This window comes from Felis catus, chromosome E1, assembly GCF_018350175.1.
Source record: "Felis catus isolate Fca126 chromosome E1, F.catus_Fca126_mat1.0, whole genome shotgun sequence".
Lineage (NCBI taxonomy): Eukaryota > Metazoa > Chordata > Mammalia > Carnivora > Felidae > Felis > Felis catus.
In genome coordinates this window covers 23,870,656-23,888,575 of record NC_058381.1, presented here as the reverse complement: position 1 = coordinate 23,888,575, position 17,920 = coordinate 23,870,656, and the positions used below count along the sequence as shown (strand labels likewise).

General features: G+C 41.4%; 2 protein-coding genes across 2 annotated transcripts in view; one reads left to right on the top strand and one right to left on the bottom strand.

Annotated features, from left to right (window-relative positions):
• Positions 1-17,920, bottom strand: part of ACACA (acetyl-CoA carboxylase alpha) — a 280,099-nt gene that overhangs the window by 247,842 nt on the left and 14,337 nt on the right. The window lies entirely within an intron of this gene.
• On the top strand, positions 1,658-14,730 carry CE1H17orf78 (chromosome E1 C17orf78 homolog). Its single transcript, XM_045045052.1, is given in 6 exon segments — positions 1,658-1,714; positions 3,721-3,802; positions 8,750-8,875; positions 9,881-10,002; positions 10,446-10,580; positions 13,814-14,730. Coding segments are annotated over 6 exon segments (600 nt in total). The 3' UTR covers positions 13,892-14,730.

Here is a 17,920-nt window from a genome sequence, read left to right as displayed (position 1 = left end):
CAACTATCACAACCTCTAATTATCTTGTATTTGCATTTGTATATTATCATTAGCCCTCTGCACTAGTTTGTTTTCAACTGTGTTTATAGTCTGCTTCCCATCATTTCATGTGAACACAGACTTGGTCTGGCTCACTGCTAGAATAGTGGCTGGCCACAGCACTTGTTGAACAAACAAGTGAAGGGCACCATGGTTGCAAGCTCAGCACTTCTTCCACATTTCAGGCAACATGCTATCCTTTGGTGACACCTCTTTCCATTCTGTTTCCCCATCAAGATTTCCCTTGAGCTAAATTCAGCCAGATTTCAACCTGAATTAAAATGCCAGGAAACAGGGTAATATCTAAATTCTGATTTGCCTTGGATCTCATGAACTCCCTCATGGAAAGTCCCTTGACTCAAGCTCCCTTCATACCATTATCAGAGTGTCAGGCTCCACGACCTTCTTACACATAGTCCAACCTATGTTGGCTTCAATCAATTAAATTTACAGTGAGTAGAAAGACTGCAAAGACTCTTGACTTAGGCAGAGGATCTGAGTAGATCTTCACTTGTTGTATGATCCACCTATCTATGCTATCACAAAGTCTACAGAGTATACTAGATATATATATACTCTTTGCTAAAAGATACAATTTTAGAAAAATTTTCAGGGGCACCTGGGTGGCTCAGTCAGTTGAGCGTCTGACTCTTGATCTCAGCTCAGGTCATGACCTCACAGTTCATGAGCTCAAGCCCCATGTCAGGTCTGTGCTGACAGCATAGGGCCTGCTTGGGATTCTCTCTCTCTCTCTGCCCCCCCCCCAAAATAAATAAAACTTAAAAAAAAAAAAAGAAAAGAAAAATCTTCAACAGTCATCTGTCTAGGAAAGCCTTCCCAAACTTCAGACAGAATCACTCTCCCAGTGTTCTTAGCACTTCCTCACCACCTCTCAATGCAACAGTCATGGTGCAATGTGGTCTACCTATACTCACTTCACTATTCAGGGGTATGAAAATGTGAAAAACTCGGTAGGTATGTTTGTGCTAATGCGAGTTTATGCATGTAACTGAATAAATTCTAGGGATTATTTGTTTAGAATTCTCTAGTTATAGAGGAGAAAACTGAGATTTAGAGAACTCAAGCAAGTTTCTCAAGGTGACATAGTTAATAACAGGGCTTACACTAAAACCCAATTCTATCAATTCCTAGTCCAGTGCTCTCTACCATATAATTCACTAACTCATTCAGTCCTAGTTTCCTGCTCTATTCTTGAAATCACCTTGCTTAATAGAAATCTCTACATCTCTTAATGTCAGTGTATAAATCTGTAAGCCTGTGTCAGTGAGCATGCACGTGAATGTCTATGTGTCCATCTGCAAGCATTTGCAAACCTTATTACTGAGTGTTTATGTCCTTCATTCTAGGGAAACCTCTAGGTAATTACAGTTCCTTATGTTGGCACCAGCAGTGAAGTCGGAGGAAGACTTTTTGAGTCAGTCATTAATAGGAACATTTGGTCCTCTCTCCAATCACCTCTATTACTAGGTCTTAGGGAATGGGGCAAAATAGTTAGGGTGGAACCAGACTCTCCCAGGGTCAAACTTGGTTCCAGGGCAGTAAGAGCACCTAGCATGAAAACCAAGGGGCTATTTAAGAAGCATGTGCTCAAGCTAACATGGATACCATCTTGGTTTTCAGCCTAATCATTATAGTCTGTGATGTTAGCAAGAAAGGTAAGAACAGGGAGCCTGGGTGGATCAGTCAGTTGAGTGTCCAACTTCAGCTCAGGTCATGATCTTGCAGTTCGTGGGTTCGAGCCCCGCATTGGGCTCACTGCTGTCAGTGTTGAGCCAGCCTTGGATCCTCTGTTTCCCTCTCTCTCCTCTCTCTCTCTCTCTGCCCCTCCCCCACTCACTCTGTCTCTCTCAAAATAAATAAATAAACTCTAAAAGAAAGAAAGAAAGAAAGAAAGAAAGAAAGAAAGAAAGAAAGAAAGAAAGAAAGAAAGAAAAAAGGAAGGAAGGAAGGAAGAAAAGTATTTCTGTAACCTAGTATCTAAGAAAATCCAGAGAGCCCTAGAATGTGTTTGCGGGTCCATTCTACCAGATAGAAATAAAGCCACTACTCAGTAGGTGATGTTTTACGGTCATCCCCCGTATTCTCTTGCTTCTAGGCAGGACTGTAACTTATTTAACTCAGATAGTTGTTTCATGGTGAGAAGTCTTTAGAGAATGTGATGCATCCTTCTGTCTTATTCATGTAACTAACATTGAAAGTCCTCTCAGTGATAGATGGCTTTCTTTACTGGAGGGTGCTGTCACAGTTTCAGTATTATCAACACCTAAGACTCCCAAATTCATAACCCTTATAAGATGCTGTCTTTTTCTAAGGTGGTACATCCAAACAGTTGGGGATGCTCTTAGGATAGGAAAGGTCCGAGTAAGGGTGGGAGGGTGGAATGGTACCATTTGCTGCTCTCTGATAACTGTTTATTTAAAACATGGTTTTTTTCAAAGTGTCCAAACATTTCATCTCTGAAATTACCTAATCAGAGTTAAGGCCAAACAGTCAAGATGCAGCATTCAAAGTGCAGTTCAGTACATTTAACAGATGAAGAAAACTCACTACACCTTGTGAGTTATGTGCCGAAAGCATAAACTATTACCTATATGGTTTCATGGAAACCTGAAGAGATACCTTGTTCAAAGTTACATTTAATAGACTTTCAAAAGGGTTTGGGTTTTGTTGGTTTTGTTGTTTTGTTTGTTTTTGTTTTGTTTTTTTGAGGCCAGGAGAGAGGGGCAGAGCGGAAGAGAGAGAGACAATCTTAAGCAGGCTCCATGTTCAGTGAGGAGCAAGATGTGGCACTTGATCTCACAACCCTGGGATCATGACTGAAGCCAAGATCAAGAGTTGGATGCTCAACTGACTGAGCCACGCAGGCGTCCCTCAAGAGTTTTAATATAAGAAAGCAGGGGCTCCTGGGTGACTTAGTTAAACGTCTGACTTTTGATTTTGGCTTGGGTCATAATCTCATAGTTTGTGAGATCGACCCCACGTCGGGCTCTGTGCTGACAGGTGGAGGCAGCTTCGGATTCTTTCTCCCTCCCTCTCTCTGCCCTTCCCCTGCTTGTGCTCTGTCTCTCTCCAAATAAATAAATTAAAAAATATTTTAATATAAGAAGGCAGAGCAAGGAGAAGAGATAAGCAGCACTTGAAGGAATGGGTTGATTAGTCTTTTCATTAACTTATTAATTTCATTTAAATCAATTTCACCTTTTCTTCCCCCTAAATGTAATGAATTGGTACTCAGTTTTCTTTGAGCTAGGCTAACTCCTACTTGTATATTGTTAAAATCTTTTATGCTTATTTTTTGAGAGAGTGAGCGAGCGAGCGAGCAGGGGAGGGGCAGAGAGAGAGGGAGACACAGAATCCAAAGCAAGCTCCAGGCTCCGAGCTGTCAGCACAGAGCCTGATGTGGGGCTCGAACTCACAAACTGCGAGATCGTGACCTGAGCCAAAGTCAGACACTTAACCAACTGAGTCACCAAGGTGCCCCTAAAATCTTTTTTGATAGCGTTTGATCTCCCCAATTGCAAGTTATATGAGACGGAACTGTATTCCTTTGCATCTCCCTCTCCAATACTTGTAATTCTAAAGAGTACCCAATAAATTGTAAATCCTGACCTTTTTTTTGTTTCTTCTCCTCCCGCGCACCTCCCCACCCCCCACCCCGGTGAACTCAAAGATAGCAGCTGCCATGTGGAACAGCTGCCTGGGCTCTTCCCAAAGGATGTGAGAAGGGATGTGCTAATGCAAAGTAGCGAATGGGCCCTTCCTGAAAAATCATTTTGTCATTCCAGATACTCTGTACCTTTAAAAGAGGCCCATCTCCCCTATTCCCAGCCCAGATCTTAAATATCTTATTTTTTTTTAAAAATTAATGTTTTATTTTTGAAAGAGACAGAGTGCAAGCAGGGGAGGGGCAGAAAGAGAGAGAGAGAGACACAGAATCTGAAGCAGGCTCCAGGCTCTGAGCTGCCAGCACAGAGACTGACACTGGGCTCAAACCCATGAGCTGTCAGACACTCAATCGACTGAGCCACCCAGGCGCCCCGATAGGTCTTCTTTTGAGAATGGTTGTTTGAATTTAATTTATATTGAATGCAGACCGTAAAATACTTAAACTGCACAAATTTACAGTGAAAAGTGCTGATAGTGTGGAGCCTGCTTGAGATTCTCTCTCCCTCTCTCTCTGACCCTCCCTGCTCGCTAGCTCGCTCTCTCTCTCTCTCTCTCTCTCTCTCTCTCTCAAAATAAATAAATAAGCTTAAAAAAAAAGTTTGATAGCTATTACTAAATTACCCTCCATAGCAGTCACTCCATTTTGCATTTCTACCCACACTGTGAGAACGCCTGTTCCCTCTCAACTGCTGGGCAATGGTTCTTGACATCAGCCTTAAGTTTCTCTGCTCTGCCCTCCTTTCCTTCCCCTACCCATTCTTTCTGTCTGTCAAGTAGTTTATGGTTTTGGCAGTTTCCCTTTACATATAGGCAATCCCCTCAATGCTACTGTTGCACTGCTGGAAAAATAAAACTTGACACTTTAGAGAAACTGAGGGTTCCCAGGCAGAATAATGGGAAAAAAAACTTTAAAAACTACAATCTGTTTAGAGAACTAGAGATTGGCAAATAAGTGGATTATTGGGATGTGGCCTAGGTACTGTAAATTATATATCCTCACATGACATAAATGTTTTCATTCCCCTGATTGTGCTTTCTAAGTTCATATGGTAACAATGTGGCAGGGGGGAACCCTCTTATTAAAAGGTTAAAAGATTCTAGCTCAGTTGGTTAATCGTCCAACTTCAGCTCAGGTCATGACCTCGTGGTCTGTGAGTTCAGGCCCTGCATCGGGCTCTGTGCTAACAGCTCAGAGCCTGGAACCTGCTTCAAATTCTGTGTCTCCCTCTCTCTCTGCCCCTACCCCACTTACATTCTGTCTCTGTCTCTCCCTCTCAAAAATAAATAAACATTAAAAAAAAATTTTTTTAAAGATTCTGATAGTGTTTGGGGGTTTTGGTCACTTGATATTAATGTAAAGTAATTCAACCAGATTGTTTTCCTCCTAACAGTTGACACGCCCCCTTAAGTCAATGGCAGGTATCAATAATAGTGAATTTAAGTCATTCTGGAGTCTAGAGCCCTCTCTACAGGGTGGATTTTATTTGGATATAGTGTGCATTGTAGGACTCAAGCAATTAAGGGAACTATTTCTTAGAAATTTGGGACAAGGAAACCTGGGAGATTAAGGGGGTGGAGGGACGCCAGAGATCAACCTGATGTAATTCAAAAATTTTCCCTGGGTATGTTTCTTCCTCCTTCCTTCATGGCATGGTGATTGCTTCCTGAATGCAGAATTTAAGCTAATACCCTGCACTATGTGAGTCAGTCAAAGAGATTAAATGGATGTTTATGGATTAGTTTGCAGACCTAATTGTTATTCACAACACATTTCTATGGAACAATGATGAATTCCAAACAACCAACTTATGAATGGACTTGTGAAATAACACTCATTTAAAAATGTGAAACTACCTATTCTGAATTTAAACTTACATTGAATGGCAGGATGTCAGACTCCAAGTAGGGTAGAAATAAAAATTAAATAAATGGTCAAATATACAAGGTCGTAAAAGAGATGCCCTCTAAAATTACAACACTATGGTTGACATCAGTCTGCACAGAAAGCTGTCCCAGAAACAATCAGAAGACAGTCTGTGAACATGTGCACAGAACAAAATAGGAATTTGAAACTGTAAGGATGAGAATGTACTACAACAGTTAGTTGTCAGAAGATGTGGTTCAACATGGAACGTAGAAAAATTTAAGAAGACTATTTATGTTTATATATAAATAAATAATAAATAAACGTTGAAAAAAAATTAAAAAAAAATTAAAAAAAATAAAAAAAAATAAATATATATACCTAATGTTCCTATTTAACATAAATTCTTTTATGATAAAGTAAAGAATCATCTCATCTCCTAAATTATCCATTTCATACATCTGGAGTTTGTATGCCCTTAAAGGGGCATTCTTGCTCAAATATCCTTAGCTAAAGAAAAAGTAATACTGCAACTCCAGCATCACTGGGAATGGAGTGCTTGGATTTATAGATGTCCTCCACCTAAATGCTCAATTACCTAACAGATGAGACCTACAAGAACTGCCAACATAGATGGACGTTAATTTCGAAGCTTAGGCAGAACTGAAAATACACTGACAGATGAAGCTAATTTAAGTAGACTCTGAAACAGGGACTCCAAGGAGGTAGGAAGACATGCCACATTGAAATACTATTATCCCTGTGGCTAGAGGGCACAGTTCTACTAGAGGATCACTAGGTTTTTCCTTCTCTTTCAGTCATAATATCACAAAGTTTGCAAAGTGTTTTCACACCCACTTCCTCATTTTTGTTTCTGATCTTCACATTACTCCGAAATAGGTAGACCAAGAATTACTTTATTATAACCATCTTACCGAGAAAGGAAACCAAAACATGGAGCACTTATGTGACTTGTCCAAAGTGAGATTTGTTTATCTTCCATCTCCTCTGTCTCATGACCACATTATCACTTCGGAGAACTGACTGGCACCATGCTGAAAATATTTCATATAATTTCCTCATTTTTCCTTTTGAACCTGTTTGCTCTCCATCTCTGCCTATCTTTGCCAACACTGTCTTCCTGATTAAAGAGAAATCAGGGACTATTCCTTCCTTTGTAATTTCATGTGCAGTGTCCGTACTCTGGCCACTGGCCTCTGAAGTCAACAACTATCATTTTCTTTTTTTTTTTTTTAATTTTTTTTTCAATGTTTTTATTTATTTATTTTTTTGGGACAGAGAGAGACAGAGCATGAACAGGGGAGGGGCAGAGAGAGAGGGAGACACAGAATCGGAAACAAGCTCCAGGCTCTGAGCCATCAGCCCAGAGCCCAACGCGGGACTCGAACTCACGGACCGCGAGATGGTGACCTGGCTGAAGTCGGACGCTTAACCGACTGCGCCACCCAGGCACCCCAACAACTATCATTTTCACATGGACTTAATCAAGACTTGGGAAAGTAACTTAGAAAAGTCAAGTAGGACTTACAGACCTTAATTTAATAAGCAGTGATAAGACACCATTACAAATGAAATAGGAATGAACCAGTGTTTGAATTGGAGTAGGTCAATTCTGGAGCCAAGTGAAGTTAGTACCAGACAACAGCCAGAATCCATACATGTCTCAACACTTCCACAACTGGTTTAAGTCACCATCGTCTTTCATTTGGATTTCTGCAATAGTTTCCTAACAGGTTACTCTGCTTTGACCCTTGCCCCTATAGTCTAACATAGCAGTCTAGTGATCCTTTTAAAAACAAACTCAACCATCACTCCTCTGCTCAAAACCTTGCCATGGATCCTCATTCAATCTGAATAAAAACCAAAGTCCTTAAACTAGCCTCCAAGTCTTCTGATATAGGCCCATTTCCTTTAGAAATTTCGTCCCCCACTACAGTGCTCTGTACTCACTCCATTCCAATCTCACTGGCCTCCTTGTTTTTACTCTAAAACTATAATATGTCAGACACACTCATTCTGCCTCAGGGCCCACATCACTCCCCCTAGGTCACTGCTTTCCTAGGCCTGTGCTTAGCCAATCCCTCACCTCCTGTAAGTCTTGGCTTACTTCTTATTTTTTCAACGAAACCAGCCTGTATCACAGGTTGCCCAGCCACTGCCCACTCCCACCCCCAGACTGCTCCCTTACCTTGCTATGCCTTTTTTCTTTTTAGTAGCACTTACTCCCTTCTAACATACCATAAAGTTTACTGTATTTATTGTCATCTGTTTCCCAGTCTCCCCTCAACCTTCCCTCCCTGTTGCTTGTTCCCTTGCTCCAATGCATCCAACTGATATAGCGAAAGGACTGAAGCAGCCCTGGTACAGAATAGATAGCATGTAAAAATATTTGCTTTCTGAAAGAATGAAATTGAGTGCGTGAAGCTGGGTGGTCTTTCCTTCTTCCAGTTCTCTCTGCTTTCCCCAAACTGCTCTCAAAGTAGTTGACTTAGACTCTAGTCAGACAGACTTGCAGCAGTCATTAAGGCAAATTATGGTATTTCACATCATCCCTTGGACTTTGGAGCCAATTTTTTTTTTTTAATTTTTTTTTTCAACATTTATTTATTTTTGGGACAGAGAGAGACAGAGCATGAACGGGGGAGCGGCAGAGAGAGAGGGAGACACAGAATCGGAAACAGGCTCCAGGCTCCGAGCCATCAGCCCAGAGCCCGACGCGGGGCTCGAACTCACGGACAGCGAGATCGTGACCTGGCTGAAGTCGAACGCTTAACCGACTGCGCCACCCAGGCGCCCTGGAGCCAACTTTTTTAAAGGAGAAAACTTTCAACAGTGTTACACCCTCCATTGTTATTATCACAGGCTGAAGAATGATAAACAAGGTATGGTCTACTCCCTCACTCTGATCCTACGTTAGTTAAAGCCTCATGGGGATTTAGTCCATATCTCTTACTAGTATCTCTGTCCTCATTTATTCTTGGCATATTTTGTGTCCACACCCTAAACCTATGGACAGATCAATGGGGCCACATTAGAAGTTTAGTATCAGCTGGGTAGAGATAAGGTTTTGTCAGGTACAACAAAGGCAGGATGAAGTTTTCTTGGTTGTCTTTTCATGGCTTCTTTCTTGTTTTATAGCTTGTTTACCAGGGACCTCCCAATGTAAGGTCTATGAAGTGATGGGGGCTGCATCAGAGACTTTTCCCACCACCACCTCCATAACTCTTGGGAATAAAGAAGGAGAGAAAACTACAAATATTGACGATTTTTCTAGCCCTTTGAAACAAGGTACAGAATAGGGGTGAGACAAGAACAGAAAGGAAAAGAAACATTTTTAGCCCCAACATAAGTTTGGGTCTTCTAGGGTTTTTGGGGGGGTTGAAAAGTTACATGGAGTTTACACTAGAAAAATCACTCCATTTCTTATGGAAAAAAATCACCTTCTCTATAAAGAAGATCCCAGAAATAGTTTGACACCATTAATAAGCTTTTACTTCCATGCAAGTGAGCCTGCAGCCAGATTTAGGGACAGAATGAATTGTATTTGTGTGGTAGGTGATTCCAGCAATTGCATGTACAAGCAGACAACATTTAAACACTAAGCATCATTACGGTGAGGACAACAAACAAGAGCGTATTTTCATCTGCACTGTTTTTAGGAAATGGCTCTCCCTAAATTGGCCATGACACAAATTCTGTAGATTTCAGGTTAGGTTACATCCCAGTTTCAACAGGAGAAATGTAAATATAACATTAATAATAACAATGCATATGAACCACTTGCCCCAAGTTTGCCTTTTGACCCAAAAGCAATGCCAATTCACCTTTGTTCCTCCTCATCCCTTACTAAAGCCAAGAGGAGCATGGGAAAGGTGATTTTCTAATCACACATAGTGCTTCGGTCAAGCACAAGGGGAGAGACCCTGAGAGGGAGTTGTTGAAAGACAAGTTCAGAACTGCTGTGCACCCACCCCTCTTCCTCCCCTGAAAGCAATGCCAAGAATCATTCCTACTTGGTTATGACAAATCTCAAATCCCAGAGAAGGTGACTTATTGCGAAGAGGCTGAAAAGAAGGTTAGAGCAGCACCCATGATGCCCACCCCACTCCTGACTCTTGAGTCTGAACTGGAAATCCAGTCTATTGCCTCTGAATCAGGCTGGGCCTAGTAATCTGAGGAGCCAGAAGACCCTCAAGTCAGAGGGTCAATCACTTCCCTCTCTCAGGTTCTCTCTTCTCCCTCTTCTACTTGTCTCTCTCCTTTTAGACATACAGGAGAATCTAGAGAAGAGGCAGAAATGGAGTACTGTGATCAAATTTCTGATTGCTGTTACCCTGTTGTTTAGTGGAGTCGCCATTATAGTGTTTGCCGTTTTTGAAGTCCCATGCCCTGTAAGTTTGTTGATGTATGGAGTCCCTGGACTTGGTCTATAAAGACTTTCTTCTGTTCCAAAGGCAGGTTGGCATAATGAAAAAAGCATGGACTTTGGAGTAGACCTGCCACTCACACTCACTAGGCTGGGTGGCTTTAAGAAAGTTGCTTGACTTCTCCAATGTCATTTGGCTCATCTGTAAAATGGGACTAGTGATATTAGCCTCTCATGGCATTTTTAATTAAGATCCTGTGTGAAAGGCACCTGGCACATAGAAGGTGCTTGCTAAATTTGAGTTCCTTTCCTCTGTTGTATTTGGACATTCTCTCAGGAGGAAAGATCCAATGGGACTGAATATTTTCTTTAAAAAAGATGATTTTCTTTAAATGGCCTGACAGGAGGTTTGGAAGATAACCAAATGCATACAAGCCACCTGAAATTAACACCATTTTCTCCCTTCAGGGTCAATGCCGAGGAGCCAGAGAGCTATGCCAATGCCAGAGGTTGTGCAGAAAGCAAAGGAAGGAAGGCCAGGAACCTGAGGCAGCTGAATCCCAGCTTGAATTTCAACCCAAGAAGGAAAGTGGTCTCTGTAGGGTTTACGTCTTTTGCTGGGAAAAAATGAGATTAATATACACATGCTGGGAGACAGGAAGTTGTTTCAGTTATGAAGCAAATGTTGCTAATTCTTTTATGTGTCAGGAAATAGGTAGGTATTTGTACTACTGTTTTGTTTTCTTAACATCAGCCCAGCCATGGGCACCTGGGTGGCTCAGTCAGTTAAGTGTTCAGCTTTGGCTCAGGTCATGATCTTGTAGTCTGTGAGTTCAAGTACTGTGTCAGGCTCTGTGCTGACAGTTCAAAGCCTGGAGCCTGCTTAGAATTCTGTGTCTCCCTCTCTCTCTCTGCCCCTCCCATGCTCATGCTCTGACTCTGATTCTCAAAAATAAACAAATGTTAAAAAAAATTAAAAAAAAAAAAAAAAACCAGACATCAGCCCAGCCATAACAAAATAGGGTACTTATGGAAAATACATTATTTCTGAACCTCAGCTACAATCAATCAGAATGTCTAGAGTGGGGCCAGGAATCTTACTTTTAAGATTTTTTAAAATATATTTTTTAATGTTTATTTATTTTTGAGACAGAGAGAGAGAGACACAGAGAGCAAGAGAGAGGCAGAGACAGAGGGAGACACAGAATCCAAAGCAGGCTCCAGGCTGTCAGCACAGAGCTTGACATGGGACTCGAACTCATGAGCCGTGAGATCATGACCTGAGCCAAAGTCAGACACTCAACTGACTGAACCACCCAGGCGCCCCTTTACTTTTAAGATTTTTAACAAGCTCCCTAAGTAGAAGTGGATTTACTGTGAAATTAATGAAGCTTAAACTTCAGGCCCCATGGGACTTGTATAAAGCTTGTATCTAACTTTGTATTTTTTAAATTTGTATTCTTTTTCTTTAAAAAGGGTACCCTCAAATTTTATGAGTTCAGAACCCACAGCATACGTATCCATCCCTGCTCCTAGGTAACACTCATATATACAACAAAGTTTAGGAACCACCGCACTGCAAAGTTTGAATACTTAGCAAAGCAGCTTCTTTCCTCCCAGCCCTTGGGTTTCCTGACAGCATCATAAGCTCATATTGCCCTCTGGGGTCTAAGACAGACACAACACCACTGTTTCAGCATGGCTGCTTTAAAGCCAGTTTCCCTGCCAGAAGTGTACTCAGCCTTTCAATTCTAGACAGTGATGTGTGTCTTCTCTACAACATCCACAATCCTTACTAAGATGAGGTCTCTGATACTTTTAAAATTAAAGATGGGGGCGCCAGGGTGGCTCAGTCAGTTAAGCATCCAACTCTTGATTTAAGGTCAGGTCATGATCTCACAGTTTGTGAGATCGAGCCCTGTGTCAGGCTCCATGCTCATTCATTCTCTCTCTCTCTCTCTCTCTCTCTCTCTCTCTCTCTCTCTCTGCCTCTGCCCTGCTCACTTTCTCTCAAAATAAATTTTAAAACTTTAAACAAATAATCCAGCACAGTGTACTAGAAGCTGAATAAGTTCTGGAGATCTAACAAATAGCATAGTGATTATAGTCAACAATAATGTATTATATACTTCAAAACTGCAAAGAGACTAGATCTTAAATGTCCTTACCACAAAAAGAACCAATAATTATATAACATAATAGAACTGTTACAATGGTAATCATATTGCAGTATATAAAGGTATGCAGTCAACATGTTGTACACAAACTTACACAATGGTATGTGTAAATTATATCTCAATCTTTAAAATTCAAGTACAGCAGGGGCTCCTGGGTGGCTCAGTCAGTTGACCATCTGACTTTGGCTCAGGTCATAACCTCACGGTTCGAGCTCTACATTGGACTCTGTGCTGACAGCTCAGAGCCTGGAGTCTGCTTTAGATTCTGTCTCCATCTCTCTCTCTGCCCCTCCCCTGCTCATGCTCTGAGTCTGTCTCTCAAAAATAAATAAAACATTAAAAAATAAATAAAATAAAATTCAAGCACAACACTCTTTTCACCTAGGCATGCTATCAGAATATTTTTAAAATTTTTTTTAAGTTTATTCATTTTTGAGAGAGACAGAGCATGAGCAGGGGAGGGGCAGAGAGAGAGAGGGAGACACAGAATCCAAAGCAGGGTCCAGGCTCTGAGCTGTCAGCACAGTGCCCGACGCGGAGCTCGAACTCACGAACTGTGAGATCATGACCTGAGCCAAAGTTGGACGCTCAACCGAACAAGCCACCCAGGCACCCCGGTATCAGAATATTTCTTATCACAGTGCTTCAGGTACCCAATGCCAACTTACTTGTCACCTCTGGTGTAGGTTAATATTTTCTATAATTCTGTTTCTGCTAATCTTGGATGATGAGCTAGTGTAAATTAGTATGATTTAATCAGATGATGTATATTCAGTTATTTAATCTGCATTATCATTTCTATTAAGCACTGGAAGATATAGGCCTGAACGGTAATCAAAAGTCTAGTCCAGAGTTAGAGGTAACTATGCAGTAGCAACATGGATTGAATTTCTCTCATCAACAAAATAAGCTACTAAATGATAAAGGAATTAATAAAAAGAATAAGCAATTTTATAGACATTACCTCATTTGAGCCTCACAAAAACTGTGATAGTTAGAGTAGGTATCAGCATTTTATTGATACTTAAACTCAGGCTCAAAGAGGTTTATATGACACACAGCTGGTAGAAACAGAACTAAAATCTGGGTCTTTTAGTCCTATACTGAAATTTACTGAAAGCCTTCTATGTGCCAAGTTCCCTACATTTAAGAGGCTCATAGTCTATATTCATAATAGCTCAGCATCTAGAAAGTACACAGAAAATCAGATGGGACATGGAATCAGATATACCAAGAGTAGAATGGGATTAGTAAAAAATATTTGGTCCACAGAGACTCAGATATGTCTCTTTTCAAACAGAAAAGAGGGTCTGATTCAAGAAATGAAGTAGAATCCCTGTACATCTGGGATCCAAAGTAGATGCACACTCAGGGCCTTTTCCATTCAAGGCAAACAGGTTAAGCAAGGGGTGGATGGGCTCTTTGCTAGAGGGTTATAGGGCCCAACCAATTGTAGGTTCTCATGCATAAGTGCACCTTGCTGATACTTTCTCAGTGTAAATACAATAACTTTTCGTAGAATTACTGGCTAACAAAGAGGCAAAATGATGTGTACTTGGAATTAAATGGGGTTTTGTATTAAGCCATCTCTTTGTTGGTACATGAAGAAATACCCATTTGCATCCTTCTTTATCTCTCATATTTCCTTTCAATCTCTAGGTTGGATGAGATGCTCCCAAGTCATCAAGTCCAAAGAGAGCTGCAGGGATCACTGTCATCCATGAGACATACTTCTGAAAAGTTCTTTTCTGCTTCACACATTGAATGGAGGATACTACACTGACTTCTCCCTATTATTAACCAATGTCGGCAGGTTCTTCTGAATTTTACACTCGTATCTTCAGCAAGGACATTACAAGCAAACAGCAATGCCAGACCAATGAAGAAGGAGCCTGGGCTTAGCAGTCAGACTTACTCTCATGCCATTGCTACTGACTTAGCCACAAGCCTCTGAGATTCACTCTGTCCATCCACCAAAAATGGGTATCTTTTCATCCCATCCAATGAGAACAAAAAGTCTTCCCTCTGAGCACTATGAATGGACCCATTGCTCTCTTTGACAAAAGGTTTAAACATAGCCTCCAAGGAAGTGGGCAAAGCAGCCACTAGTGTGGTACAGTTCACTAACTCCTCTGTTATCCTCACAGTTCATTTCATGCTCACTGGCTCTCAACCAGCTTAGGGTGGGGGATTCCTTTGTTCCCAAGCTGATGTTCATAGGGTTATGCCTTAACCTCTGCCACCACATGTAGCTATCCACACACTGGTGAGGGGAGCATAACCCTGAGCATTCCAGAAGTCCTCCTTCTAAGTCATCCCCAAGGGGCTTAGGGACTGCATACAAATAGGACACACGTGAGGTCTCCTGATAATCCACAACTCTTCCAAGTGGGCCTGACATTACACCCTACATGTGACGGTGAGCTGTGTATATTTTCAACAAGGATTCCAGAGCAAGACAACTATGATGATCTTTCTTACAAAGCCTCTGAGAAAGTCTGACCTGCTCAAGTAAGAGTCTGGTGAGGAAGCAGGACCAGCTGATGTGAAAGGGAACAGGTTAAAAAAAAAAAAAAAAAAAAAAAAAAAAAAAAGGAACACCAGGAGGGATAAACTGTTGTTTTGCTTTTATTATAACTGTCTTGAAACCATTCCATTTCACTTTGGTGAAATGTACCTGTGTTTCTAAGTTAATTCTGTTTCCTTAGTTCTCTGGTAAAAACCACACACAAATTGTATCCTTCTTTCACTTCAAGTACCGTCCAAAAAAGTGATTCTCAAAACAATACCAACAAGGGAAAATATCTTGCCCTGAGCCCTGATTTGAGATTCAAGTGGATCCTGGAAGAGATGGAACAGATGCAAAGCATGGAAAATGAAAGTTTTGCAAATACAGTACGTAGAGAGGACAGAGCACTGGGGCTGCTGTTTGGATAAGTTGAGTATGTTATTTGCATCCCACCACTGATTCATAACATCGCCTCCAGTTTATCCTGCCATCTGTGGCTCCGTCTAACCATGAGATGGTAGGGGGCAGGGGAGGGGAAGCTTGCTCCTTCCCCAGACCACCAGGAAGGACGATTAAAAAAATATTCTATACTTAAGAAGCTTTTGGTCTAGGACGGATGCCTACATTCATCTTCACCCTTCCCAGACTCACCCACGGCAGAATATCCTTTAACCCAGAAACATGAGGTTCCCCAGGAGGCAAAAACTGTAGCAAAGTTTACCCTTCTTAACTCTTCTGCAAGAGTATAATTGGGTAACATCTGTACTGACTTTATAGAAATTCACTGAGGGAGGGCGCCTGAGTGGCTCAGCAGGTTAAGCGTCCAACTCTGGATTTTGGCTCAGGTCATGATCTTACCCTGGTCAGCCAGATATCAGGCTCTGTGCTGACAGTCTGGGGTCTGCTTGGGATTCTCTCTCTCTCCCTCAATCTGCCCCTCCCCCACTCAAGCTCTCGCTCTCTAATAAATAAACTTAAAAAAAATTCGCTGATGGAATAAAAATGGTTTATTTTGCTTTGGGAACAACTGGTTTCCTCCAACAATGCAAAGTTCCTCTGAGGATTTTCTGACTCCCTAATTAGTTAACAGTTTTGAATCCCAATTACCAGTAGGGATCTTTAAAAACTGAGAGATGGTGGGTGGGGCGCCAAGGTGGCTCCTCAGTTGGTTGAGTGTCCGACTTCAGCTCAGGTCATGATCTCACAGCTCATGAGTTCAAGCTCCCACATCAGGCTCTGTGCAGACAGCTAAGAGCCTGAAACCTGCCTTGGATTCTGTGTCTCCCTCTCTCTCTCTGCCCCTCCCCCACTCACACTCTGTTTTTCTCTCAAAAATAAATAAACATTTAAAAATTAAAAAAAAAAACAGATGGGAGAGACAGAAGGGAAGGGAGAACTCTCACATGGACTCTGGGATGTGAATTTTAGTCTGTAGATCCTTTCACAGCAAGGCACGGTTCTCCCTGTTACCACTAGAGGCTCAGTTAGACTCAACTTAATAAAACACTGTTTCTAAGGAATGCCAATTATTCCTCTGGGAAGTAACAAGCCAGCACGATTTTTAACATTTATTTATTTTTGAGAGACTGAGATACAGAGCGTGAATGGGGGAGGATCAAAGAAGGAGACACAGAATCCAAAGCAGGCTCCAGGCTCTGAGCTGTCAGCACAGAGCCTGATGTGGGGCTCAAACCCACAAACCATGAGATCATGACCTAAGCCGAAGTCGGACGCTTAAGCAACTGAGCCACCCAGGTACCCCAAATCAGCACGACTTTTATTGCAAATTCATTCTCATTACATTACCACACATTGTTTCTTGATTATTAAAGTACATTCTCATTATAAAAATTTTTAGGAAATACTGGAAGGCCAAAGAATAAAAAAACAAAACAAAACAAAACAAGAAATTATACCTAATCCTTCCTCCCAGGGATAACCAGCTAATACTTTGACACATCTCTTTATAGATATTATAAATATATACACATACATTTAAAAGACATGATTCACAAATATCTTATTCTGCATACCATTCTCAACTTGTCCTTCTTTTGGGGCACCTGGGTAGCTCAGTTGGTTAAGTGTCTGACTTCGGCTCAGGACATGATCTCACCATTCGTGAGTTCAAGCCCCGCATCGGGCTCTGCGCTAACAGCTCAGAGCCTAGAGTCTGCTTCAGACTGTGTGTCTCCCCCTCCCCTGCTCACCTTCTCTCTCTCTCTCTCCCTCTCCCTCTCTCTCTCTCTCTCTCAAAAGTAAATAAACATAAAAAAATATTTTTTAAACCTGTCCCTTTTTTGACTAACATATTACTGGAATGTTTCTAGTTGGCACATTTTTTTTTTTTTATTTTTTAAGTGATCTCTATGCCCAAATGTGGCTCAAACTCATGACCCCAAGATCAAGAGTTACATGTTCTACTGATTGAGCCAGCCCCTAGATTTTTCTTTCTTTACTTTTAAAGAAATCTCTACACCCAACATGGGGCTTGAACCCACAACTCTGAGATTAAGAGTCACATGCTCTACCAACTGAGTCAGCCAGGCACCCTAGTTGGCACAAGTATTAAGTCATGCTGTTTTTCAAGTCTTAAAGTTGAGAAGGCTGGAAGTCATTCCACCTTTTTGACAGGCCCACAGATTAAGGTGGGTAATTGCTTAGGACAGAGAAGGCACATTCACAGAAACCTCCAACTTAAACTTTTAAAGGTATTACTGAATCACATTAATAGTTGCAGCTGTGTGTTAAAAGCATAATTTTGTTCAATATAAAGACTTAAAATATACAATTTTATATCCCTGTTTTGCTGTTTCTTCACTTTAAAATTTCTTTTAAGTTTATTTTGAGAGAAAGAGAGAGACAGTATAAGCAGGGGAGAGGCAGAGAGAGAAGAGAGAGAATCCCAAGCAGGCTTTGCACTGTCAGTGCAGAGCCCAACACGGGCTCAAATCCACAAACTGTGTGTGAGATCATGACCTGAGCCGATATCAGAAGTCGGATGCTTAACTGACTGAGCCACACAGGCACCCCGTTTCCCCATTTTTAACCTGTGATTCATTTATATACCTGTGATCTCAAAGCGACCTATTCTCTGGACCTGAGAAAGGCCTTGAGCAGGCCCTGAGCACCCCTCCTTTTCTCAGTTACTAATTAGAGAGGGACTTAAGGAGGGCTCTATCCTAATCATTCTCTATCCCCACCCTTCTTACTCTAGAGCTTCATTAAGCAGTGTTTAGCAGATTCTGACCTTGAGC